This window comes from Girardinichthys multiradiatus, chromosome 20 (genome assembly GCF_021462225.1).
Source record: "Girardinichthys multiradiatus isolate DD_20200921_A chromosome 20, DD_fGirMul_XY1, whole genome shotgun sequence".
Classification (NCBI taxonomy): Eukaryota; Metazoa; Chordata; class Actinopteri; order Cyprinodontiformes; family Goodeidae; genus Girardinichthys; species Girardinichthys multiradiatus.
In genome coordinates, this window is record NC_061812.1 from 43,250,477 (window position 1) to 43,277,282 (window position 26,806).

General features: G+C 40.3%; 1 protein-coding gene across 9 annotated transcripts in view; it reads right to left on the reverse strand.

Annotated features, from left to right (window-relative positions):
* Positions 1–14,441: 14,441 nt before the first annotated feature.
* The window catches only part of foxp1b (forkhead box P1b), a 217,816-nt gene continuing 205,451 nt past the window's right edge, over positions 14,442–26,806 (reverse strand). For all 9 annotated transcript variants that reach the window (XM_047346868.1, XM_047346867.1, XM_047346873.1 and 6 more), the window contains 4 exons: positions 26,515–26,636; positions 25,554–25,623; positions 25,199–25,365; positions 14,442–19,034 (listed from right to left, as the gene is read on the reverse strand). In XM_047346868.1, the coding sequence (XP_047202824.1) occupies positions 18,890–19,034; positions 25,199–25,365; positions 25,554–25,623; positions 26,515–26,636 (504 nt within the window). In that variant the 3' untranslated portion in view covers positions 14,442–18,889. The remainder of the gene's footprint in view (positions 19,035–25,198; positions 25,366–25,553; positions 25,624–26,514; positions 26,637–26,806) is intronic.

A 26,806-nucleotide genomic window follows, 5' to 3' on the forward strand; every position in this document is an offset into this window, starting at 1 on the left:
ACACCAATAAAAGCAAACATCATATTAGGATTCATGGCACTTTTCGCATCGCGTTATCAATATGTGGAAATAATTGTCTGCTGAGAGATTAAATTACATTATTGTGTATCTTTTTCATGCCTAATAAATAATGATGGATGGCTCTTATTTTCATCACCACCTGCAACCATTTTGTCTTCTTCCCCCCTGCAAGTTAAAAACGAGAGCCTAAATAAAGAAATAAAAGGGGAGAGCGAAGAACCCCGAGCAACATGACGCCCGAGGCGCTGGCGCTGAAGTTTCAACATGTGATGGAGGGAAAATCTGCACCAATAAGCTAGATAGTTATCAGCAAAAGTCAACTGTTTGTTCACCGGAAATATCTTCAGATAAGTATGACCAGTAGGAGCTGACTGACAAGGAAAGTGTTTCACAGGAATGTTTCAGTATGACTATAAATATTGGTCCTCCTTAATGAAGCATACCAGAGGCTGCGGCACATCAGATATTCTTAGTATTTTCTAGCGCTGAGTTGTCTAAAATCTCTGAAATAAACTCAATAAATGTATATTAATAATAATAAAATATCAGTACAGAATTCATTGTTGCATGGCAGGTATTAATTAATTAACTGATCTAAATATGACACATTTTTTTAAGATTGCTATAAATCCTCAAAGACAACACTTCAGAAAGTTATCACACAAGGCTTTTAAAATAAATAAAATAACTCCCCCCCAACCAAAAACGCTATTACTTGTAATTCGACCCATATATTTCCTCTTTTTAGGGTTCAATTTTATCCACAAAATTTCAGAAAGCCCATCTTGCTAAGATTTACTTAGTAGTTTTTATGTCTGTAAGTCTCTTTCACGTATTACCACTCCTGAAAAATCTCAACCCAACAGGAGTTTGTAAATCTAAAAACAAATATTGATCAAATGTTTACCCAAAAACTGAGATGTTTCCATCCCACAGAGCTACAGCTGCACCATACGGTTGTCGAAGTGAAACACAAAAGAACATCATATCAGCATGAAGCAATTACATGGCTTAAAATTGACAGTCACATATAAACACTTGCACTGTTGCAGTCTTTTGTTGCTTCCATACGACTCTGAGGGCAGTGAAGCCTTTAACATGTTATTTTTTCCAACCCTGACAAATGTCAGAGATAAACGAGCAGCAGGCAGCTATGCAGCAACCTGATCCACCTTCTGCTTTTTTTGTGCTGCCTGAAATTCAGCCACTTCATTTGCACTTTAAGAGATAAGAGAATTGATTAGCTACTACTGCCTTCATTTAGACTTTTTTTTCTCAGGCTACCACCAATCTTAGCTGTCAATACATGACACGTTTGTTGCATTCACTGCAGTTGCTTTAGTTTTGTTATATCAAAGTGAAACAAGGTGAGGAAATTAACAACCGACCCCCACCACCACCTGCCAGTTGTCAATGCCATCAGAGAAAGAAATTTCTCAATAACTTCATAACTTCTTAAGTAATGCCTTGTGCACAGCTCGATGTATGAGCTGGTAGAAATTTACATTTTAATGAAATATTTGAATAAGCACTTGAAATTCACTCTGGCAGGTCTTCTGGCTCTAAAACCAACATTTCATGTTTGTGTTTTGAATGGCAGCATCAGGGAAATTAGCATGCCACTCATCCAGATTACAGGGGCATCAGTGTAAAGTCAGAGGCTTCCTTCATCAAGCTCGGCTGCAGCTGCAGGTAAACACTATTCATGACATTTTTAAATGGCCGCTTCATTTTATTTTAAGGCTAAAGGGAATAAGGGAGTCTGCATACGAATATGAATGCAAGACAGTCGGCCTGTTGCCACTAATGAGAATCCATAGTTTGTATTATTAAACTCCTCTTAGCTAAACCTGTCTGCGGATTTTAGTAAGTATCCAGGTTTATTCGTTAAGTGCCTTTTACAGACAAATCTGTCACAAAGTGCTGTACAGAAAACCAATTAAAAAACTATTAGGATTAATTGCCTTAATAGTCAACCAAACCACCATAATTTAAAACTACAGCATTTCATTTTGATTTGGAAATATTACTCGTGTAAACATAAAACCATCTGAGCTTTATGTAACTATGGTTTACATTTTTGTAAATACCTTGTGATTTATCTATATAACGCAAGACCCACTGAACAGACATAATAGGTGCCACTGTCAAAAAATATGTTTGTTTTCTGCTTTGATCTGTAGTAAAACTTTGTACAATTAAAAATAATTCATCTGTTTCTTCAGTCTCAGAATTAGATTAGCTGAAGGCATAACCATAAGGGGCTATATGAAAAACTGCTGGGTTATTTCTTTAACCCAAATGCTGGGTTTACACTGTTGGGACAGACGTTGGGCAGCTTTCAGCAAAATTTGAGTTAAAAACCTGTTTCATTAGGTTAGAGAAAAGACTAGAAGCCTCAGCATTTCTTTCACATGCTTCGATTTTGAACCATAAGCTCAAATGTGAACTCAAGTCATCCTAATGTCTTGAGTTCACGTTAGAGAATCAGTTTATAGGCTATTAGCTGAAATTAGCCTGTTAGCTTTAAAGTAGTTAGCACAAGCTAGTGCTAGCTAATTTCAGCATTCACACTGCCCTTTAATTTGTTGTAAGAGCTGTGTTTAATGTTAATTCAGCCTCAGTCTATCCAGGCTTTTATTTTCAAGGTCAGCTCGGGCACGTAACAGGAAGTCAGCAATCTTATCTCTTATCTCACCCAGGTCTGGGCAGTACCGGCGCTGTCTACCTGCCTCTGCCCCAGGAGGGAAGGGGTCTACCTCCTGTGAAAGTAAATCTGTTGGGCAATTTCTTGGCCCTCAGACAACAATTCTGAGCGATACTCTGCCGGACAGGACACAACAAAAAAAAAAAAAAAAATTTAACGTGGTTCATCCAAATAAAGCTAAGGAAGCTACATCCTGACTCACGTATTCATTCAATTGGAGTTAGGCTTACTGCTAAATTGTGTTAGACACACAAGGAGAGCAGAACACACAATCTAACTAAAGAATTGGTTTAAAAGTCAATATAGATGGACAATAGGTTATATAGCGATATATATTGCAATATAAAGTTTTTTTAATTGCTTGTCTGTTTAAATTTCTTTGGCATTTATTGGCATTTAGTTTTTTTAAACTGATAATTTTTTATTGTGGAATTACCAAAAACTAAATTAAAGTAATCCAGGTTGTGTGTTATTGTTTCACTCTAACTTTTTGGTATCCTGAACCTTAGACATTAATCACCGTAATGCATTAAGGCCAGCTATTCCGAGGTTTTAGGTGCAAGTTCATGTCCATTTATAACTGCTCTGTCAAAGGTTATGATCAAAATATTTTACTGCTTTACCAATATTTCAGGAAGCATTTTAATAATAAGAACCTTCGTTAATGAGATACATCTGAAGCCTAACGTTGTTGTAGATTCAGAAAGTATCAGAAATGAAACATTGCAAGGAATTGTTACCATAGATCGGAAATCAGAGCACAAAGCAGAGAGGGATCAAAGAAATAACAAATGGAATCCATATAAACAAAAAGAGAGAAATTAAGAAATTATAGGAAACGGGGAACTGACAGGAACACATGACCCTAATGAAGCACAAGAGAAACCATAGATGTAGAAGAGTAGACGACCTGGGGTACATTGTAGACGTCTTAAAGCAGCGTTCCTGCCTTAAGGTGAGTGGCAGGCTCTCCTTGGAAACCAGTCCAACTGTCCTAGGTACATTGTTGGGGGTAAATAAGAGGCACGAAGGTTTACTTCAACCAGTTGGCAAGGAATAATTTTTTATACAACAATTTATATTTATTTAAGCACTAATAGTGGCAATTAGCTGATGATCTGTAAGAACTTCCACAAACCTACTGCTTGGGAAAAAAGCTTTGTAATCTGGTCCCTACATGACAACTTGATCATAAATATTTAAATTGCAAGTCTCCAATAATTTACTCTGACAGGAACTCTGAGATCAAGAATGATTTTTTGTTATTTTGCATCCCTACCAAGCCTTTTCTTCCAATAATTTGGGATGCTGGGACACGTGTACAGGTCAGAAAGCCCAAACTGCAGCTCAGCATAGACCAGCTGTGGAGTTCATAACTGGAGTTACTTTGTTTATGGCTCAGCAGGTTCATCCCGAGGCTCTATTCTCAACACCTGCTCCACAGCATCCTTTTCCAATGCTCAGTGTGTATGCAGGGATTCAAGAAGAATACAGAGACCTGTTGACTCAATTTCTACTTCACTGGGTTCATGTAACTGCCAATGTCCCCTCGGTCTCATGTATCTTAATGATGTATTTTCTATGTTCAGGCTTTTGTGAACAGGATAGTTGGAAACAGGTGAGTGTCATGATTGGGTATAAAAGGAGTACCCCAGAAAGGCTCAGTCATTCACAAGCAAGCAGGTGAGGTTCACCACTTTGTGAACAACTGTCTGAGCAAATAGTACAACAGTTTAAGATCAAGGTTTCTCAACATACAATTGCAAAGAATTTAAGGATTTCAACATCTGGAGTCCATAATATCATCAAAAGATTCAGAGAATCCAGAGAAATCTCTGCATGTAAACTGGATGCCTGAATGCCCGTGACCTTTGATCCCTTAGAAGGCACTGCAATAAAAACCGTCATCATTCTGTAACAGGTATTACCACGTGAGGTCAGAAAACCATTGTCAGTTAACACAGGTTGTTCCTACAAGTGCAAGTCAAAACTTTACCATGTAAAGTAAAAGCCATATATCTACAACACCCAGAAATACCACTTGCATCTGTAGCTGAGCTCATCTAATATGGACTGATGCAAAGTGGAAAAGTCTGCTGTGGTCTGACGAGTCCATATTTCAAATTGTTTTTGGAAATCATGGATGTTGTGTCCTCCGAGCCACAAAGGGAAAGGACTATCTGGATTGTTATTAGCACAAAGTTCAAAAGGCAGCATCTATGATGGTATGATGGTGTATCAGTGCCCATGGCATTATGGGTAACTTGTACATCTGTGAAGGCGTCATTAATGGTGAAAGGTACATACAGGTTTGGAGCAACATCTGCGGCCATCCAAGGAGTGTCTTTTTCAGGGACGTCCTGCTTAATTTCAGCAAGACAATGAAGCCACATTCTGCATTCTGTTACAGCAGCGTGGCTCTGGGTTGTAAATATTCTTTAAGGCTCTAAAGTTAATCAGTTAGCAAAAGAAAATATGTTGTTGAATTTCATCACTTTTTCAACAATTTTGGCTTTTAAAAAAGCTGGCACCTAGGCTGATAACTGAAAGCAAAATGCTTGGAAAATATGAAATGTGTAACAAAACAATAGAGTTAATGGGCAGAAAAAGGACTCAAACAGTAAGGTATCAGCAGGAGGAAAATTAGATTTTCATGAAGAAAACGGAAAGAGAAACCATCATTAACAAATAAGCAGAAGAAAACAAGGTTAAAGTGGGCTAAAGAGAAGCTGCTGTGGACTGTCAATGATTGGATAAAAGTGATATTCACAGATGAATAACCAATTGACACTGGACAAAGAGTTTATACGCTGGAGCTTTAGCTTCCAATGAGACAAATAAAGATGATTATGTATAGAAAACAAATACCTCCACAGAATCTAATGATATGGGGCTGTATAGCAGTTAAAGTGTAGAGAAACTGCTAACTGTAATATTATATTTTCTTTCTCTACTAAATCTGGGAAAGAAAGGTTATATGTAGGAGCATCTCAATACATTAGAATATGATCACATTGTTAATTTATTGGAGTAAATCAGTACAAAAAGTGAAACTGTTGCCCAAGTTCACTACACAGTCATTTATTAAGTGTTTATTCGGATTATGGTGGTACAGCTAATAAAAACTCAAATTCTCTTTCTCAGAAAATCAAAAGAAGCCATTTTTGCCCAGTCTCTCTCGTTTTGTCACTCTTGGAGTGACCTTTGTAGGTCGGATGCTCCTGGGAAGGTTCACCACTTGTTCCATGTGGTTCCCTGTGGTTCATTGGAGGCCTGGCTTTAGAAATTGCTTTGTGATCCTTTCCAGATTAATATATATGTCAATGTTCCCGACCAGTTCTTAAATTTCTTTAGATTTATGCATTTCTAAGATCTTCTAATCCACTTCATGTTGTTCGACAGGCCCTGTTTCAGTGATTTCTTGATTCTACAGCCACATCCACTCATCAGGTCTGGATGTGGCTACGGAAACTGGACCAAAAAAACATTTTAACAGTTAACTGATGATTTAACAAGAAGGGGAACGTATTTAATCACATGGCTAGGTTGAAAACTGTTTTTTTTTTATCTACTCAAGTTATCTTTGTTTGATATGAAAGAGATTTGATGACAAAAAATTATTATCTGACCTAAATTAACTTTTCAATGATTTTCTACTTTGTGACACCTGTAGATTCCTAACTGTTTTGTGTCGTCCGTAGTTAGTTTCTTACTGCAAACCAAATCCAAATCCAAATGAACATCCAAGACTGTTGGTTCTTTGTGTTGTGCCAGGTGTTGTAACTGACAGATCATCCACCTATAGGTTCATCACAGCACCTTCATTAAATTAGAAGTCATCTTAACTTAATGAACCCTTCAATGATCCAACATCTCCCCCACCCTTCACCCTCTTTTTCCAAGCAAAGGAGACATCTGAGCATCTGAGCTATTTACTCAGTGAGCATTATTACCATTGGCTACTCACATGAGGACTGCTAACTGATGTGATAAGCACCGTTATGCTTGTATTTTTCTTTAGTTCCCCTTTTAATTGCTTCTCCTCTTTAAAACCTAGCGGTGCCATCTAATAAAGAAGAAAGCAGGCCCGAGTTACCGATTGTGTTGGAGCTGGAAGAGAAGCAGGCTTCACCGTATTGTTGTGTAGATCTGTGTGTGTGTGTGTGTGTGTGTGTGTGTGTGTGTGTGTGTGTGTGTGTGTGTGTGTGTGTGTGTGTGTGTGTGTGTGTGTGTGTGTGTGTGTATGTGTGTGTATGCAGGGGCGGGGGCCAGCGAGGCATGCCTTTTGAACAGCAGGTGGTAATTGAAACAAAACAAGGGCTGATTAGGGAAGCGTCTGGCAGCTCATGATCCAAACAGCGTGCCGCCGAGGAGCCCAAACACAAGAGCTCTGGAATAAAGTGGTCATCATCTAATTAACAGAACACATTTTAATTACAGAGTAAACCAAGCAGCACAGTGTGTCAATTTAACTGATGTGGTAAGTGCCAGTTTACAATATCAGAAACAGACAAATAATTGGAATCTAATTACAAGCGGGTCTGCTGCACACCAGCGCCTGCAGCCCATCTTAATAAACAAATTTTTACATCAAACCATGAATAACAAACACTGTAGGACTGCTAATTGGCCCACTGCAATGTTGGGAGTTTGCCAACTTTGACTATTTGACTGAAGCTCTTGTATGAATAGATGAGGCTGTGCCGTACTTTAATTAGAATGAAGTGAGCAGCAGTCAGCCACCTTTCTTTTTGCAATCATACAGCAGCTTTGCAATATGACTGATCTATCTGGTGTCTGCAGGGCAGGGTGGAGCAACAGAGCATGGCTTCAGGTTAACAGCACAATTTCTGATTAATGGATAAAATTAACCACAATCTGCTGATAAGGATGGTGAGGAGGTTCGCAACAACAACAACACAATTACTAACAAGCTTTATCGTTGATTCCAGTTTTATACGTTGCACAGCCAGCAGTACTGTCTGCACTTGAGGTAAATGTTGCACATGATACAAATTACAACACCAAAATGTAATATTTTTTTAATTTGAAAATTGTTTGATTTTCTGTTTTATTCATGATTTACAACATCAACCTGCCAGGAACTACTGATGAAAATGAGCTTGTAATGGCTAAAATGGCACATTTAGATGATAGGCTGTGTTGTCCCTGTCAAATAAAAAAAAGACTTTTAAGTCTCGCTTGGCTTTGGGAACTTCAGAAACAACAGGCAGGTACTGGGTGGCGAGAGGCCTAAGGGACTGTGACCTCTGTGGCCACAGAGGCAAAAACAATTTGGGTTCTGGAAAACCATTCAATAACTCAGAAATAATGATGGAACTCCGGCTCCTTAAGAGAACTGGTTCTTTCGACTCTCAAACAGTTCTTAAGATTTTCCTTGCTTGAATTAATTTCTTGTCCACAATATTTTAAATATGTGAATAAAATATAGTATTAATTTAAAATGCAATGATACCAAGACACCATGAGTGTAACATTCACTGCCAAACCAGTGTACACAATTGTATTCCTACAGAACTTCATCCTATGCAGCCCCATTGAACTGACCCCATTAATTACAATAGCAGCCTCACTCATGGTGTTGCACCGCTGGCCACACCCATTGCCTCATAGTCAGCCAATGTGTATAACTGTCCACCTTCCACTTCTCTGCTTGTGCAGGCAAAGATGACAACACACATGTTGAGCAATCACATACGGTTTGAAGTGAAAAAGGTTAGAGAGAGAAGAGGGAAAAAAACGGCTTGTTCACCTCTAAGGGTACATTACTAATCACAAAGGGAAAATGGGGACCATTTAATGCTGTGCATGGTTTGTGGGGCGGCTGCTGGTGGAAATAGCAATTTAAAGAGCTCCACAATCAAGTCATTTTCTCCAGGGACAAGGAAGCGTCTGGGGACTCAAGGGAAGGCAAATTAGTCATCATGGCAGATGTTGCTGAAGTGGTCAACAAGCACTTTGATGGCAGGGCGCCAGAAGTGGACAACATGAAGCTGAAGGCTTTGGATGTTTGTCTGGAAAAGACTTTGTGTGGTGTTAAATGTGTTGGAAGCTCCAACTTGGCCATTGAACAGTGTTGCTGAGGTTTTTTAAGGGGTATTTCGGAGTTAGACTTACCATCATGTCTGTTAAAGTATTTTGTGGAGGTGTTGCAAGGGTATGGTAAATGGTGATTGGCCTGCACTTATATAGCGCTTTATCAAGTCCCCAGAGACCCCAAAGCACTTTACACTACAATCAGTCATCCACCCATTCACACACTGACAATGGTGAGCTACAGTGTAGCCACCGCTGCCCTGGGGTAAATTGACAGAAGTAAGGCTGCCATACACAGGCGCCACCAAGCCCTCTGACCACCATCAGCAGACAAGGAGGGTGAAGTGTCTTGCCCAAGGACACAACAACTGGGAGAGACAGAGTGGGGATTCAAACCAGCAACCCACCGGTTACAGGACAAAACCCTACCACTGTCGCCCCTGTCGCTTCTGATGTACCTGTTTTTCTTTTAGTATGTATCCAGTTCTTGTATACCAAAAGCAAGTTGCTGTGACTGCATCATCGAAATGAACTTGAATTTGTTCCCAGTGCTAGATGGACTCTGACAGGACTGCACTTGGCCACTGATCTCCTTTGTGGTGTTCAAGGAGGATTTCAATGATGTAGTCTATCTTCAGATAAAACTTTAAAAGGAACACAACTTGTCAAGTCCAGCTGATGTCTAAGAATCAGTTTAACTCCTTAGTGAGCAATGTCTCTTCTCTGGCCTGCATTCAGTTTCCCTGGTAGCCACAGACTCAAAAAGATGCTGTATGTGTATCGGTATACAGGTTTCACAGAACAGGTTCGTCTCAGTAAATTAGAATATGAGTCCTGATGAGCCCTTTTGTCAGACAAAAAGTACCTTTTGAAAAAAAACCTTTAGCCAGGCATTTATAAAGTCCACATTTCTGCATTTAAAAAGTTTTTATGGTTCTGATGTAATATTCTAATTTATTGAGATGCACCTGTAGATCCACCTCTTCTAATTTAATAAGTCCAGCTGTATTCACAGCAGACTTTCACTTATTGGTTGCAACTGCAGATAATAGATCAAGTTATGCAAAGAATGAACAATAGAAGAAAAAAGCCGAGATGTTTTTTTTCATGCAGCTAATATCTAAGCTGTGCTAAGCAAGCAGTGCTGCTACCCAGCCTGCATCTTCAAACACTTGCATTTCATGCTGCAGGTCCGGAGGGCATCAGCTTCAAGCTCCTAAGGTGTTGTGCAGATCAAATGTGTGGCATCATGGGATGCCTGTTCAACATGAGCTGAACCTGAAGCTGGGTAAAGTACCACAGCAGTGAAAAGACCTCCTGCACATCTGAAAGGCCTCAGCAGCTACAGGCCGTTAGCAATGACCTCGCATCTGATGAAGATCCTCGAGAGGTTGGTCCTCAACCATCTTTGCCTTCTGGTAAAATCTCCATTGGTTCCCCTGTAGTTTGCCTACCAGCCTGACATAAAGGTGGATGATGCCATCATCTAAATGCTGTACCAAGCTCTGACCCACCTGGAGAGGCCTTAAAGCACTGTGAAGATCATGTTCTATGATTTCTCCAGTGTTTTTAATACCATCCATCTGAGGGACAAGCAGGAGCTGTCAGGAGTGGACCACCACCGGTATGTGTAGATACTGGACTACTCTACTGGCCGTCTGCAGTATGTGAGGACACAGGGCATTGTTTCTGACAGACTGTTCTACAGTACAGGGGCCCTTCCTGTTCCTGTTCCATCAACTCCCCTGGCTGCCATCTTCAGTTATCTGATCACTCTGCCATAGTTTGCCTCATCATAGGGGAAGACGACTCAGAGTACAGACAGGACTTTTTGGACTGGTGCCAGAGGAACGACCACCTGATAAACACGGGGAAAACTAAGAAGCTGGTGTTGGATTTCCGCAGGTACAGACAAATCACACTGACAGTGGTGAACATCCAGAGAACTGACATTGAGATAGTGGACTCTTGTAAGTAACTCGCCATTCACCTGAACAATTAACTGAGCTGGAGTCACAACAGTCTTCATAGGAAGCGTCAGAGCAGGCTCTAGCAGCGATTTTTCCCTGCAGGGGTTGCTCCTTAAGCCACTGTTTGACTTGAGTGGCATCAGCCATTTTCTATGGTGTAGATTGTTGGAGCAGCAGGTTATCTACAGCTGAGAGGAAGTAAGATAAGCTCATCAGGAAGGCCAGCTCTGTCCTGGGATGCCCCCTATACACAGTGCAGAGGGTGGGAGACAGAAGGACTCTGGCAAAAAATAGCTCCTTTAGTGAAAGACTGCTGCATCCTAGGGGCACAAGGAGTGTAATCACAGATCCTTCCTCCCAGCAGCTGTTAGACTTTATAATAATCACTGCCCCAACAAGTTCAATATGTGTTATAATCCCTGTCTTCTTCCATTTTTTGTAAATAGTATGTTGTTATTTTTTATGCACAATTATTCATGCACATTTTGTACATTTTCGAAATCTAATGATACACGTGAATTTTCCCACTGTGAATAAAGGATATTTCTATTCTATTCTATTCTATTCTATTCTATTCTATTCTATTCTATTCTATCCTATCAAGCGCCACACATCTTCAGTGATTCCAGGACCTCAACATGGGCTTTCATTTTGGCAGAGCAAACATATACAGAAAGGTTTTTTTCTGTGTGTACATAAACAGGACACTGCTCCTGGAAAATCATTTCCCAACACAACAAAACTCACTGTGATTTGAACAAAAAAAAAGCCAAACACTTTCCATCACAGCATCTACCAGCCTCTATGGAGCCACGTCCTGGCACCAAATACAGAAGTAATGAGTGTCCAGATCAGGGATTCATGTCTTATTATTAGCTAAAGAAAGATTGAATGATAATAGCAAAAATGCATCATCACAAGTATATTATAAATTCAAAGAAATCAGAACAAAACTATGTTCATGTAGAAAAACATTTCTGTCAGATTCTATATTCAGGCCTGGATACAAAATTGTGTCTAATGTGTCAACAGTCACAGTCAAGACATCCAAATTCATTTGTTTGGGACCAGTTTTTACTTACTGCATCAGAATTCCTCATCAACTATTTCATCCATCTGTATGAAGTGGGAGTAAGACTCACAGAAGGTCAGTGTGGAAGTCTTTGTGGTTTTACTGACCACAGATGAGGAGGCATGTCATAAGAAAAGAAAGTAAACCCTCAGACTAAGTCTAAACCTGAACACAAAGCACAACATACCATGATCACCATATTACTTCCTTCTGGTGTTTTTCTTTACATGTTTCTGATCTACAGTGTCTGTGCTCCCTTAAACTTTACACGATGTGATCAGTTTGCGTTCAGGCTCATGAAAACAACACAGATACACAAGAACTGGAAAGGTCCGTGAAATATTGCCCACAGAAAAAAATCATTGGGATTTTATATCTCTTCCATTAAATCTTATCTCTCACTGGCCTTTATTAATAACACACTTGACATTTATGATTTCCAGCAAGAAGCTAAGCAACAAACGATTTATGTCACCAGAGGCTTTTTAACAAATCAATGCAACTATTTGTAATTGCTTGTTTCACAAGATTAAAAGTGCTTAGACTTGATCTCTGTCTCCTGTTTAGTGGCTAATGCAACCTTGCACCTCTGTCATAAAAAAAAAAAAAAAAAAATCACAGTCCGGGTCATCAGCTTCAGCTCCCAGCTCCATGTTGCTATTATTTCTGGAATTTTAATGCAGTTACAATTTACAGCATATCAAAGGCAGTTACCTAAATTGCTGTTCAGGAAAGATAGTTAAACTGTCTTATTAATTATGATATAATTTAAGGGCTTTAGGCTTAGAGGAGCAACAAACACAAATCTACATGGAACCGTAAAAAATCTTGAACAAAGCAGCATCGAGGTGAACTTTAAGGTAAAAACTTCTATCATTATTATAGGGTCTTGCAAAGTATTTATATGCCTGAAACTTGTAACAAAAAAAAACATTAGTCTGTTTTATTGGTTTTTTGAGATAGATTTACACAGTGTAGCAAATGTTGACATTTATTCTTTTTTAAGTAAATATAAATATATTAAGTGTGATTTAGTGAACATCAGTGAACAACTTATGCTGCATTCTGTTTACCTCCATTCAAGTCCATACTTGGATTTAAAAAAATTTCAAATACAATTCAACCGAGTCCAAGTTCCAAGTTTGAAAACCAGCATATCTCAGCCTGGTCACTGAGATATGCTTAGTGACCAGGCTAACTACTGTTAGTAGTACAAGCTAAACATTGGTTTTGTACTTTTAGTCATTAACATGTTCACTATAACAAGGTTTCATAGTATAGTGTCTTCCTCATTTAATAAGTTTCGTCTGTCAAAATGTTTTATATGGAAGGCAGCCTTATTGGATTTTAAGGTCAGAGACCTCAGATATTCTCACTGTCTGACATCTAGGATCTTTCTGTTCATTTTCCAGTTTCAAACTTGGAGATTTCCACTCTTAAATAAAAACGTTTGATTTAATCTGCATCATACAACCAATTACAAAGAGCCAATGAATAAATAAATTTTATTTATTTTCTTGTTTTGTTTTTTATAACATAACAAAACAACCTAAAACCTTCTAAATCCCTTGGAATTTGATCAAAGCATATTCATGTGTTAGAATGGCCCAGTCAAAGTTTAGCCTTGAATCCAATGAGAATCTGTAGCATAATCTGAAAATGTATGTTTATGTATACAATCTGAATGGACTCTATTTACTGAGTAGTTCTAGGCTTTGGAGGCAATGAGATCTAGTGGATTTTAGTTAGGAGTATCAGTGTGAAAGGGGCTGCATTACAAATGCTGTCACACTCATAACATTTTTATTTAAAAGATAATATTCTTAAGTATGTGTCATTTTCTTTCCACTGTACATTGAGGACCAACTTTGTGTTGGTCTTTAAATACATGTGTTGTTGTAATTAGTGCAGCATTAATTAAGGTATTCAATTCAGTTCAGTTTATTTATATAGCACCAATTCATAGCACATGGTCTCAAGGCACTTACTAATTTAATTCAATCAAATCACATACATTCCATGTTAAGTGCATACATTCCAAATGATCAATTAGTTATCATTTAATTCATCGTCATGGCGAGATCGTTGTATGTAATATCTATATCCGGAAGAGCTGCCCTGACTGGAACTCCGTATAAGTGCCAGAGATTTATGCTATCCCTGTGATATAGTTGGTGCCACTTGTTTGATGAAACAAAAAAACATCTTTCATAAGGTAAAGAGGTAATGAGGTGATCATTAAGACACATCTAAGGTGTGTCATTGGCAAAACATCAGACATGTGCCAGACTAAACCTTTTCAATAAAACCTTGTTTAGATGAAAATAATTCATTTTATTTAATTTTTCCAATAGCTGGATAGACTACTCATTATCTATATTTGTTTAAATACTATGCAGCATGCAAGCAGCATAAAAACCTTAGCAAGGTATTGTAGGAGAATATTAAATTCATTTGAAACAAGCCACTCTTGGGCTTTGGCCACAGACATGTAAAAAAGTGAAAGTGGTGTAAAAGTTTTCAAATGTTCCTGTTTGATCCTGCACAAACTTGAGTTTAATTAGGCTCAAACTAGACAAACAAAACTAGACTGAAGCACATAAGGAGGAACAACTTGAACAACCAGCATTTTATTGCATGTTTAAGAATGCTCACGTCAGTCATCGCCACTGACTACAACAGAGTGGTCTGCATCCAGCAGACAACAAATGATGAGGTTACAGACTCATGGAAGTGATGTGTAATCATATTTATCTATTAAAAAAACAACATAGGAGGGAAAAAAAAGCAAAACTACAGAGAACATTCTAAAAGGAAACACGAAAACAAACTGAAAAGCTTCTGCAGGATGAGAGCCCTGTGACAGCTCCTGGGCTGCAGGCACGCCCACCCCCCATCCCCGCTCTTCCCTTTCTCTCCGTCTTAAAAGAAACAAAAGTGTGATGTGAGAGCTGGAGAAAAGAGGGGGTCGGAATGATGGCAGGCTGGATGTTGGTGATGGATGAAGCGATGGCATTTTTAGTGTGTGTGTGTGTGTGAGAGAGAGAGAGAGAGATATTTAGGAGATCTGCAGTTTGCAGGGCGTTACACTCCAGCAGACTAAAGCCTGTGACCCACTTGCTGTGCTTGGTTTGACTCTGACAATGATCATGTCAGGGAAAGGAATCTAACAAAAAGTGTGTTTGATCTACATGACATGGGTGAGGACACATCTTTGATGTGATGGTGAAAAAGAATCATGAAACTGGGGAGAAAAGAGCTTTTAACAACATTTTTTACACCTTGGCACTGCATATTTTTCTTCCTTTTACCTAATTTCATATAAAATATTATTAGATTGATATACCCTTATAGTATTACCGAGCACTTCTCAAGACCCCCCCACCCCACATTCTGTGTGACCCTGGGATTAGTCATGCAATGTACCTCCGTCTTGGAGCAGAAATACACCTGCCTGTGAGCAGGTCGTACAGCCACAGCAGGCCGTGGTTGGACCATCAAAAGGAAGTATCAAAAAAACAGCTTAACACAAACAAGGAAAGAAATCTGTACAAAATGCTCAGGTCAGTAATAACAGAGAAAAATCTGTTTCCTATAATACAGTTTAAAATCCAAAATCTGGGACAAACCACCCACCACCGCATTCCCACCCGGTAGGATTCTTTTTCCTTTTTATTTTGTTGTAAAGCAAGGATTACTAATTAAAATACATTTGCAGCAATTTGCTATTCAGATACATACAGCAGGTTTCACTATTTCATACTGAATACAAAGCAGATGCGATGAAGCAAACGGATGTGATCTTAAGAGAGGGGGAGAAAAGAACAATCTGAAGTTGGAGCTCCCTTAAAACAACCCATCAGCACCTAGGAGGAAAAGCCTCATGGACAGGACGATCGGTCCCACACACAGCTGGGTGATACCTTCACATTAAATCAGATTTTTTAAAAAGGCCAGAGAACTGTCAGTTTGATGGAGAAGCTCTTTTAGTCATTTTCTTCCGACACATGCAAGCCGCACAGCTAAGTGCAACCAAGTGAAATGTTTATTTTTCTCACTGAACTGAATCATTCCCTATAGGTTTGAGTCGAGGTATGCGTCCTAACCGTTTTCTCATGCTGTTATCTTTAGTACTGTCAAGTTACACATGCTGAGAGTGATCTAATCTACCAGTGCCTTTTCCCTCCTTTTTACGCATACCAAACAAACAGGCTCGACGGCCGAGGCTTTGTGGATGAGCTTGGCCCTGTTCTCACGATCCCAGCCCGGCTGGAACTGACCCGTCCCACAGCTGCCTGGATATTAAATACATCTTCTGGAAAGCCGCAGACCAGCCATCTCCTTTTTAGTTAATGAGCAGTGACCTTAAACAGGACAAAAGCAATGACTGCCATAAAGTACCTTGTACCCAGCTTATTAGTTGACAGGAGTGTTTTTTTAATATAAAAAGCAAAAAGTTGACAGAAACTAAACACAATCATAAAGTCTTGACCAAAAATAACGTGAAAGGGGTATACAATCATTTTAAAAGATACAAAGAGACGAAGGAATAAAAGAAGAGAATCATTGTGTGATCTAGTTGAAGCACATGATTTGGTTCACATTGTTTTTCCATTGACCAGTATACTTTTTGTCATAAGCTTTTATTTTTCAGCACACAAACCTGCTCCCAACCAAAGATCTAACCCCTTTAGTTTTGTTTTCACTCACTGGCCCCCAAGACGAACAATTTCTCTGATTTGGTCATCATGTAGTCAGCCTGTCAGCTCCTCCTGTTCGGTTTTGGTCACTGCAAAGCTTCACCGCAGCTCTCCTGTTTTAATAAAACCCTTTGGTTTAAAATAATAATAATAAAAAAGTATAAAAAAACACCACTTTGAGGAGCATTTTCTTGTGATTCCATTTGGCAGCACTGCTGAGATGGTCAGATGGCAGAGAGGATGGAGATATTTGGCCTTATTTACTATTGCATTGAAATATGGGCCATATGAGACTCTCACGCTGTGATAACATTGAGTGGAAATACCAAGTTTCCAGTATCCTGGAATTCAGGCAAAAATGTCAGACATAATTTAATTGCTGTAATTTAAAACTAAAAAGCAAAAATCTTCCAAATATTTCCAAACAGTCAAATTTGTCTTTTGCGCATATGAGAAATGTGTTCTAGCCTTATTTCAGCCAGCTTCCCAGCAGTGTGTAAGAGCCGATGGGGGAGGGGCACCACTTTCTGCTTCATGCAGCCATAGAAACACCTCTAGTGACTCTCTCTTGGACTTTCTTCAATATTTCATTATCATAACTCTAAATCATAGAAATGGCGTGTCTGAGAAATAAATTGGCTTTTGAAACCTTGGTACAAGTTGACACTGGTAACCGGCCTATGCCTACATGGAACACACAACATTGACTTTGTAGTTTATCTTTGGTAGTTGCACGACAAGATATTAAAACATACTGACCAAGAAAAAGGCAGAAGTAACACAAAATAAACCTAAAACTAACAATAAATAAAATATTTAAAGTGGTTGATTGCAGTCTTGAAATAAATGGTCTCCTGGAAAACTGGGAATTCTTTTTGCTGCATCCCAAATCCACTAATTCTTACTTTAGGGGCTACACTGAACAGACAGTCATCGGCGTACAGTTTGATATTTGCTGTCAGTTGCTGGAATGTAAAATGTTTGCTGGCGCCAGGGTTGTTCCCTCTGCGTTCAATCCGGGGTCTATGTTATTAATGCTCAAAACTCCAAACTAGTCATGCGCATGATATAAATAAAAACTACAGGGAACGCGGCTTTATCTTCAAGCGCCGCATGAAATAACGGCCCGGGGAAGCAGACTCGTTTGATTAACAATGACGGCTCTGTTCTGGAATCACAATTAGTTGGTCTAAATCATTATCTTTCCTGTGCACACCTGACATTTTCATTTGGCTTTAAAAAACCCAGAGCTTGTAAGTGATCAGAAATTGTGTTGCGGCTCAGCACGCTCTGCCGTGAGGGGCTGTTTTAAAGAATAATTTTATAAGGATAAATCATAACCTGCATGATTTCTCTGTCATTCATTCGCATCTTAAATTAGACTTCATTGATGCGTGGAGAGTGCCTTCATTACGAGTAGTGCATTGCCAATGGACTTCACGAGCAGGAGGGAGAGAGGCGCAGAGGAGGGTGCTTTTTCTTCTTTTTTTTTGTTTGGAAAGAAAGTGGAATAAATGACAGAAAAATACTACTTGGTATCTGACATTCTGCTTCATGTGTGTGTGTACTTTTAAATGAACAGCATGCGAGGAAATCATAAACATTCATCATCAAGTGGCGACCGCACAGAATCTCCACAGCATGGGCATGAGGTCTGATCAGTTTCAAGAAATAATCACAAATAAAGATGCAACATGTGACACAGCATTGAATAATGGAGAGGACACATCAGGTTGATATTTTAGGACCCCTCCTCTTAGAAAAAACAAAAGAGAACCCCCCCCCCCCCCCCCCCCCCAAAAAAAAACAAAAAAACAAAAAAAAGGTCCCTCCCACCTTTGATGGAATCAAACCAAGAAGTGTTGAAGGCAGTGACAATGAACTCATTCGCTCACCCTCACACACACGCACATACACACACATCGTGTAAATTAAATGTCTTTATCTTTCTCTTCAGTTTATGGTCACATATGTGTGTCTGAGAGAGTGGGGTGGCAGGATGGGTGGGGGGTGTACAGAGGCCCTCTCGCAGTCCGCTGAGTGCAGTCCATTGTGGCTGCGCAGCGAGGGTCCAAACTTAAACACGTTGCCCCCACCACGGTACCAAACAGATCTGTTCGACACGAGTACAAATGAAGTTTGTTTTCACTTTTTAAGCGTTTACTGAAATCAAAGGTAGAAAGCAATCTGAAATCAAAAGGCCCCCCTCCCCCTCCCTTTATTGGGGTTTATTCTGTTTTCTTCCCCTTTCAGTTCTTGTTGTGTTTTGTAATGGCACTAAAACGTCCGCTTGGAGACATTTGACAGGCTGAGACTGCAGTCCGGTGTTTATGTCTCCCAGAAGATTCACATCGTCTTGGCCTTACAGCATGTCGTCATGGCCCACGTCGTCGTCATAATCTCGGTGGTGGTCAAAATCCGGACTGTGATTAGCAGTCGTGACCAGAGAGAGGGGTCCGTCATGGTCTTCAGGGTCCAGTGGTTCCTCCTTAACGCTGATGTGATGCCTACAGAGGGGGGTGGGAGAGATGAGAGTAAAGCTGTCACTTTACTAAATACTTTACACACGATGCAGGGTTAATATAAAGGCTTGGAAACATTTGGCCTGGAACCTTTTTCAGGTCTGGATAAGCCTGGAAAACATAGAACTGAGTATGGAAAATTACTTTTTCCTTCTTACATTTTCTAAAGGGGAAAAATGGAGTAGTTTAAATTAAGGATGCACCAATATAAAAATTCAGGCCAGTATCAATATCCGATATTAATATCACTGTTATGGCCAATAAATGATATTTACCGATTTCATATCTCATATATATTTCACTGCCCTTTTAACACCGTGGAAAAACAACCCCACCACTGACACTGCTTCTCTGCTTCAGTTAAACACCCTACAGTCCTGCTCTGCATAACTATAACTGTCCCATGCCCAAACAAATACCACATGGCCAACCCCCTCCCTCCCCCTTCAAAAACACAAACAGCAACAAGATGGTAATAAATACGGATTATTAATATCGGCCCAGTTTTACTTATTGGACCGATACTGCTATGTTAAAAAATTACTAATAACGGCCGATACCCATGTCAATGCCGATGTATCGTGCATCCCTAGTTTAAATCACGTTTTTTTGTTTGATTTGCCACATCATCAGTATTTTGACTTGTTGACTGATTGATGAAGCCCATTTCACAACTTTTTTGGATTACAGAAAGATTCTGGTGGAACCGGACCTGCAGTTAACACCAAACAAAGTGCAAACATTGCTATTTTTCGTATTTTTGTGTTTTTAGATAGAAATCTTCATAAACTACAGAATCTGCATGTAGCCTAGGATACTCCAGTCCTTATTTGACAAATTCAAGTCTTTTAGCTTTTGATGTACACACATAGTTTTTTTCTTCACATATATTATATCAGACTAAATGTTTTATGTTCTATGTCAAGATTTCTGAGAATCTTGAGCAGATTTCTGATATTTCTAATTAGTAAATGCCCAAATATTCCAAAAGATTTTTTGGATTATTTTTATTAATTTGTTTATATTCTGAAGATTACATACCCTTCAACCAGTTTGGGAAAGCCCCGATGATTATGATGTTGCGGTTTTGTAACACTTACCAATTTACAACATTTGAGTTAAATAGAGGTGCCCCTGTTTAAATATTTTAAGGCAACACCTTAAACTTCAAGGGAAAAATATATATATCAAGAAAAACAGCCCGATTTATCAGGAAGATAATTGTGGACCTGCACAAGTTGAGTTCATCATTGAGTACAGATGCAAAATGCCTGAAGTTCTCACATTTAACTCTTCGGACAATTACAACCAATTATAAACACCACAGGAACTTCAGGCGTGTGCCAAATGTGTGTATCAAGCCCAGAACCAAAGCAGAAGACCTTGTGAAGATGGTGACAGAAGCTGACTAGAGATTCTTATTATTAACTGAACTGAGCTCTGTTCAGCATGGGCTGAAAAGCCACTCAGACAGCAAGAAGCCATTACTCCAAAAGAAACATAAAAAGCCTGATAACAGTTTACAAATCAGAGACAAAGGCTTGAATTATTTTGGCATTTAGCTAATATAAATTAGTTTTGGTAACTGTGGTATTTTTATTATTTTTAGAAGCCCCATCTGATAGAACCACATTACTATCCAAGCAGTTCAGGGTTAATAATTTGAACTCAAACTTCCAGAATGTTATAAAAACTCCAGAAAAAATGAGGAGTTTGAAAAAGTATGCACTTTTGAAAGCAAAAATATGTCGGAAAGCTGACACCGGGCACAAAGTGATACCTGTACTGATTCTGTTTATAGAGGAGGAGGCAAGGGAACAAAAACAAATGTCTGGCTTCTGTGGAAAAGAGGGGGCTGCTTGCTGGAACTGAAGATAATTCAGCTTTCTTTTGAGGTATTCCAATCCCGGCAAAGCTGCGGGCTTTTTACTTCCATGGCAAGCGACAACAGAGTATTCACTTACAATTGATAAATGAGGAAGATTAACAACGTGAGACGAGCAGAGGAGCGAATGGACTCTGCTGTTGTCAGCCTCCTGGTGGCGGAGGATCAGTGGCACACTGTGTGTTCCCCTTCCTGCTCGTTAACATGCACAACCTGCGAGACGGGTCTCCAGAGGACGACCCCGAGGCGGCTTCTATCATTAATCAACTTCAAGCAAACACAGCAACCAGACACCAGCATACATGCTTTAAACTCCAGAATTAATGCATATTTTCAACCAAGTGTCAATAATGGAAGAAAAGCGCTGGCAGGAAAGGCGTACAACGCAGAGAGGCAGCGGTGCACTCGGTACAACACGGTGATAAGAAACAGAGCCCTTATGAGAATAATAACGCTGTCACTTGTAAACAAGGCAAAAACACGAACCGTCCCCCGTGCTCCTCCTCGCCGCTCACAGCCTGGGCAAAAGAGACACTAAAGAGATGAGATCTGCCAAATTTCTCATTACAGAAACAGAGCAGGAATAAAGCGCAGGGGAAGAGGAGGCCTGGTGGTGGAGAGGAGGAAAAAAAAAACATTATGAGCAGCTGCAGGGGACTCGCTGCTCTAACCTGCGGTGCCAGGCTGCTGCAGAGGAGGCTGAGCGGTGTCAGGATGAGGCACCGGGCTCATTTACTACAACAACAAGGGACAACTGGCACATTGCTCTTTACAAAAGCCCACATTTGATTCTTTTTTCATACTAGGATGCCTTGTGTGATTTGCAACTATTGTGATGGAGGCACTCATATGCAAATGAGCTGACATATTTTGGTGTAAATTATGAAAAGGAGGGAAACGTAAAGTCAGCTCTTCTATCATTCTCACATCAAAGTAACTCCACAAGTGCCGTAGCCTCAGGTCTGACTGCGTGGCTGCAGGGCAGACATGAAATTGTTATTATTATGCTATTGAACTGTGTGCTGAGTCTACACTTTGCTCATAATTAGCTTTCTCTGGATACTTGGTTTTTGTCTGGTTGTTTAGAAGCGCTCTGGTTTCCACACTGTGAAAAAGCTGTGTCCCGTCAGGCAGCAGCCCACAGATACATGTGGAAAACACACAGCAGGATTAACAAGGGCTCTTCAGAGCAAAGGGAGTCAAAGAGTCAAAGAAAATCAGGGAGGAATTCACACATTAGTTCATTTCCTCAGCATGCTGCATCTTGTTTACAGAGCAGATTCTACATCACTTACCGTGCCTCATGAAAGTATTTATACACCTTAAACTGTTCAGTACTTTGTCACATAATTACCAAATGTTTTATTTTGTTGGCGTTTCATGTCATATACCAGCACAAAGTAGTGCATAATTATGATATGAAAGGAAAAAATAATCAACATCTTTTTTTTACAGATAAAAATCTGAAAAGTGTGGCATGTCCTAGTCTCAAGCCTTTTGCAGCCTCCAACAGATTTTCTAAAGGATTGTTTTGTATATAACTTCATCTGTATATCATCTCTGACCAGCTTCTGTGTCCCTGGTGGAGAAAAACCTTCCGACAGCATGACGGGTTACTCTCCACCACTCTTTAGCATTTTGCATGTAGGTCAAAAACTCAATCATTTCACCAAAGCACCTTCCTCCACATGTTTTCTGTGTCACAAGAGACAGTACCAGATGTTTTCACACAGACTACAATCAGGGTGGCTTGAAAAAGTTTCCATTCAGATTTGTTTATTTATTTTAATCTTGAAAAACCAGCCTTCCTTCCACTTTAAAATTATGCCCCACACTGTTGTCTGTGAGGCAAAATGTGAAAAGGTTTAAGTGGTATAAATATGTTTGCAAGTACTTTGATTCCCAATCCATAATCCACAGAAAGACAAGTACGCTTTAAAAAACAACATATTGAGCTGCACAGAGTTTATAGACGTTATAATGGAGCAGGGATAGCTAGCTGTATCAGCCTAAACATAGAAGCAGAAGGGCAGAGGGAGAAGCAGGCTGCCTTCAGGCCAGCACACCCATCCTGTCTCTGCCTTTCCTGTTCCACAGCCATGCTCAGAGCTATGTTCACAGTGATTAAGGATGGCACTTTCCCCTATTTGGCCAGGAGCTTATTACTGCATCTTTCTCTCTCTCTTTTTTTGTTTTCAGGCAGAATTTTCCCCCTGAGCTCGTACATTTCAGGAGGCCATCCCTCAGTCTACCCGCATTGCTCATCGGTGGTCTGCCCCCACATCTGGAAACGATGCAGCGTGTGCGGTATTATTTTAGGCTTCAAACAACTTAGCAGACACTCCTATACAACAAGTGAATGGGGAGCTGTGGTCTCCAGGCCGACCACAACTTTCCAACAAGACAATCTTGGATATTGTCCTCCAGACTAATTATGCTTTTGTGTTGTTTTTCTTTCAGAGGCGTTTCTGAATGTGTTGCAGTTCGTGTTGCGCCGTGTTGGAGCCAACCACCCTGTCACTCTGCTTTCTGAGATTTTGTAAATATTTGAACAAACTGGGCTGCTGATTATGGTTGAGGCTCTGACAGTCAGCGGGACGCATAAAGCAGAGTTCATAAACTTGCTGTTAAAATAACAAGGGGGGCTCCTGTCTTCTCTTCCTGGCTGTTCTGCTCATGGAAGCTTTGAAAAGGTGGAGTTTCCTTTTCTGCTGGGAGGCCTGCCACAGTGCTGGCCATGACCCGACACACAACTCTAATATGATTCCTCTCCCTTTAATTTACTGCTCCCCTGACAATGTTTTCTGTCTGATCTATTGCCATGTGTTGGAGATATTTAGATCATTCTAGGTGGACAATAAAAGTGTTTTCTGACTGCACCTACAGTGCCTTCCACAAATATTCAAACGCCTTGGACGTCTTCACATATTGTCACGTTACAACCACAGACCTCATTTTATTAGGGTTTTATGTGATAGACCAACAAAATGTAGTGCATGTGGCAAAAGTAGCGCAGTATTGAAGCGCAAGGAAAGAGATGCATGGCTTTCAACATTTTGAGACAATATTTTGTAGAAGAAGCTTTCACTGCAATTACAGCCGCATGTCTTTAGGACTGAGACTTTTGCCCACTTTTCTTGCGAAACAGCTGAAGCTCAGTCATACTGAAGGGTTAGGGCTGGACACTAACTGGACCGTTCTACAATATGGATATATTTTTGATGGCAAGCACCCCACAGCACCATGCTGCCATGGGTCACAGTGAGGGTAGTCTGTTCAGGGTGATGTGCAGTGTTCATTTTCCTCTCATTTTGTATGAAGGCCAGAGCATCTGACCAGAGCACCTTTATCCACATGCTTGCTGTGTCCCCTACATGGATTAATTTTCCGTCTTTTTGCCGCTCCTCCATTAAGGCCAGATTTGTAAGGTGCATGACTAATAGCTGTCCTGTCAACAGATTCTTCTAACTGAGCTGTGAATATCTGCCGCTCCTCCAGTGTTACCATGGACCTCTTGGATGTTTATCTGGTTAATGCTCTCCTTGCCTGACCTGTCAGATTAGGTGGACAATAAATCTCACGGTTGTCATTATTGCAATATTACTATACGCAAAATCAGTATCGCAAAATACTGATTCTACTTCAGTAAATACAAGTAAAGTATTTTAGGCTTGTTGATTTTTTTAGCCGAAACATTTTTAGAAGGGCATTAAGATGTCCCAGCAGAGTCATTATGAAACAACAACTTAAGTGTTTCATCGCAAACTGTAGATCTAGCCAGATGCAACTTTTTCAATAAATCCACTTTGATCCCAATTGCTTACCAGTAGATTTCCAGTAGTACTAACTTCTCACAATTTGGGGTCTATGTTAACAATATATCCAAAGCAGAAAGAAGTTAATGGAACAAACCTTCACCAACATTGGTGAATGTTTTTCCTGATATTGTGCAGAAAGGGTGGAGAATCATGTCTTGGTAGGTTTGTAGTTTTGTCATACTTTTCCATTTTTGAATGATGGGTTCAACAAGGCCCAGGCCACTTTTGATGCACTTTTCTTTTCTTAGGGGTATCAGAGTAAAGGTGGCTGAATACAAATACCTTCCATATAGATACATTGTAATCTGTGGTTGTAACATGACTAAATGTGAAAATGATCAAGGGATATGAAGACTTTCTCAAGGCACTGAATATGCAGCCAGGGCTCTTTTTCTTTCTTCCTTTTTGGGTTTGTTCTACTGGTAGAAAGTGTGCGTGCCACTCACATAGCTGGCAGGGGCGAGCGTCCCGGGCTGCTGTCACTCCCGTTGCTGTTTCCATGGTCCATCGCTCCATTCATCTCCTCGCGGATGGCGTTCGCCAGGGAGTTGAGTGTGGGACTTCCAATGGAAGCAGTAGTGTATAGAGGTATGTTGTTTTCTGCCATTGAAGCCTGAAAAGCAAAACCCAAAGCATAAAATGTGAAGCGGAAGAGAGTTGTCAGCACTTTTCTCAGTTGCCCATCACTCTTCTCATGGCAGAGCATTGCCTTAAAAACAAAGACTGAGGAAGACTTCGTTCTCTCTGTCTTTTGAAGTTGTGAGTGAGGTAACTAGGGATGAAGTCACCTATTATTTTTACCTGGAAGGCGGCAGAGAGAGTTGGACCATAGCCCAGGCTGGTCTGAATGTTCTTCACTAGGGCTGGACTTCTGCAAACAGAAAAATTAAGTTACAACCACAGACTCATGTCTCACCTCGCATGCATTCCTCACATACGGGATCTTATTTCATAAAAAGAAATCAATGCACTTTAAACTAAACACATTTACTGATGTAGTAATGTGGATATTAAGGCTATAGGTCTGAGATGTTCAATCATTCTATGATACCACACAACTGTGTTCTTGGGAAGGAAGTACAGGTTGATGGAGGCAGATCTTGTGAAAGCATGATGGATGGCGAGCTTAACACAAAAAGCATGATGGCAACATTGAGAAAGGGGATCGGGGGTGGGGTGGGGTGGGGGGGCATGCAGGGAAGCTGAGGGGAGGAGAGGGTGGGGGCACTGGTGTTTGCAGTGCAGGCTGAGGTGCTTACTGTACGAGCAGCTCCTCAAAGTTCTCATCAGCGGCGAATTTCCGAGGGCGGCCGCGCTGAATGTGTCGGCCGCGTTTAAACTCCTCATCATCAACAGTCCAATAGGACCCAAACTCATCCTCTACTCGCACAAAGCACTTATGCAGGGAAAGGTTGGTGCGAATGGCACCCTGGGAAAGCAAGCCAGCATGGAGTGGGGGACAGCCAGATGCAGTTGCAGTGATCGGCAGGGACAAACACACAGACAGACAGACACAAGGAGGAGGGGAAAGGGTGAGGATCACAATGAAAATCAGCCATTTTGAGTTATGAGGCATCACCAAAAGGCTTCTGAAAGCACAAGAAGCGGGGTGAGGTGGAGGGGGGCACGCCAAAGCAAGCAGGGACTTTGGACGTTGTGGAACACAAACAATGAAATGGAGTGGCAGCAGTTGGCAGCAGCCTCTTCCCATCAGTCAGCTGTGAGACAGACGCTAGTCAGCGCTCAAAGAGGCCAAACATACCCACTGATCTTTTGAGGCCGTCTCTTTTGGAACTCTATTTCGTCGACTGTCCACACAGCCCCTTTTACGTTTTCTACTCGCACAAAACACTTGTGAAGGCTAAGATTATGCCGGACTGCATTCTGCAGTTGATGTAAAAAAAAAAAAAAACAGGGAGAAGAAAAGTTTCATTCAGTACAAATATAATTATAGGAAAACTGATCAAACAGAACAACAATAAAACAAAATGATTATCTGACAGAGGATGGTCCTTAAAGCCCTTATTACCAGTGGGAAATCAGATGGCAATTTG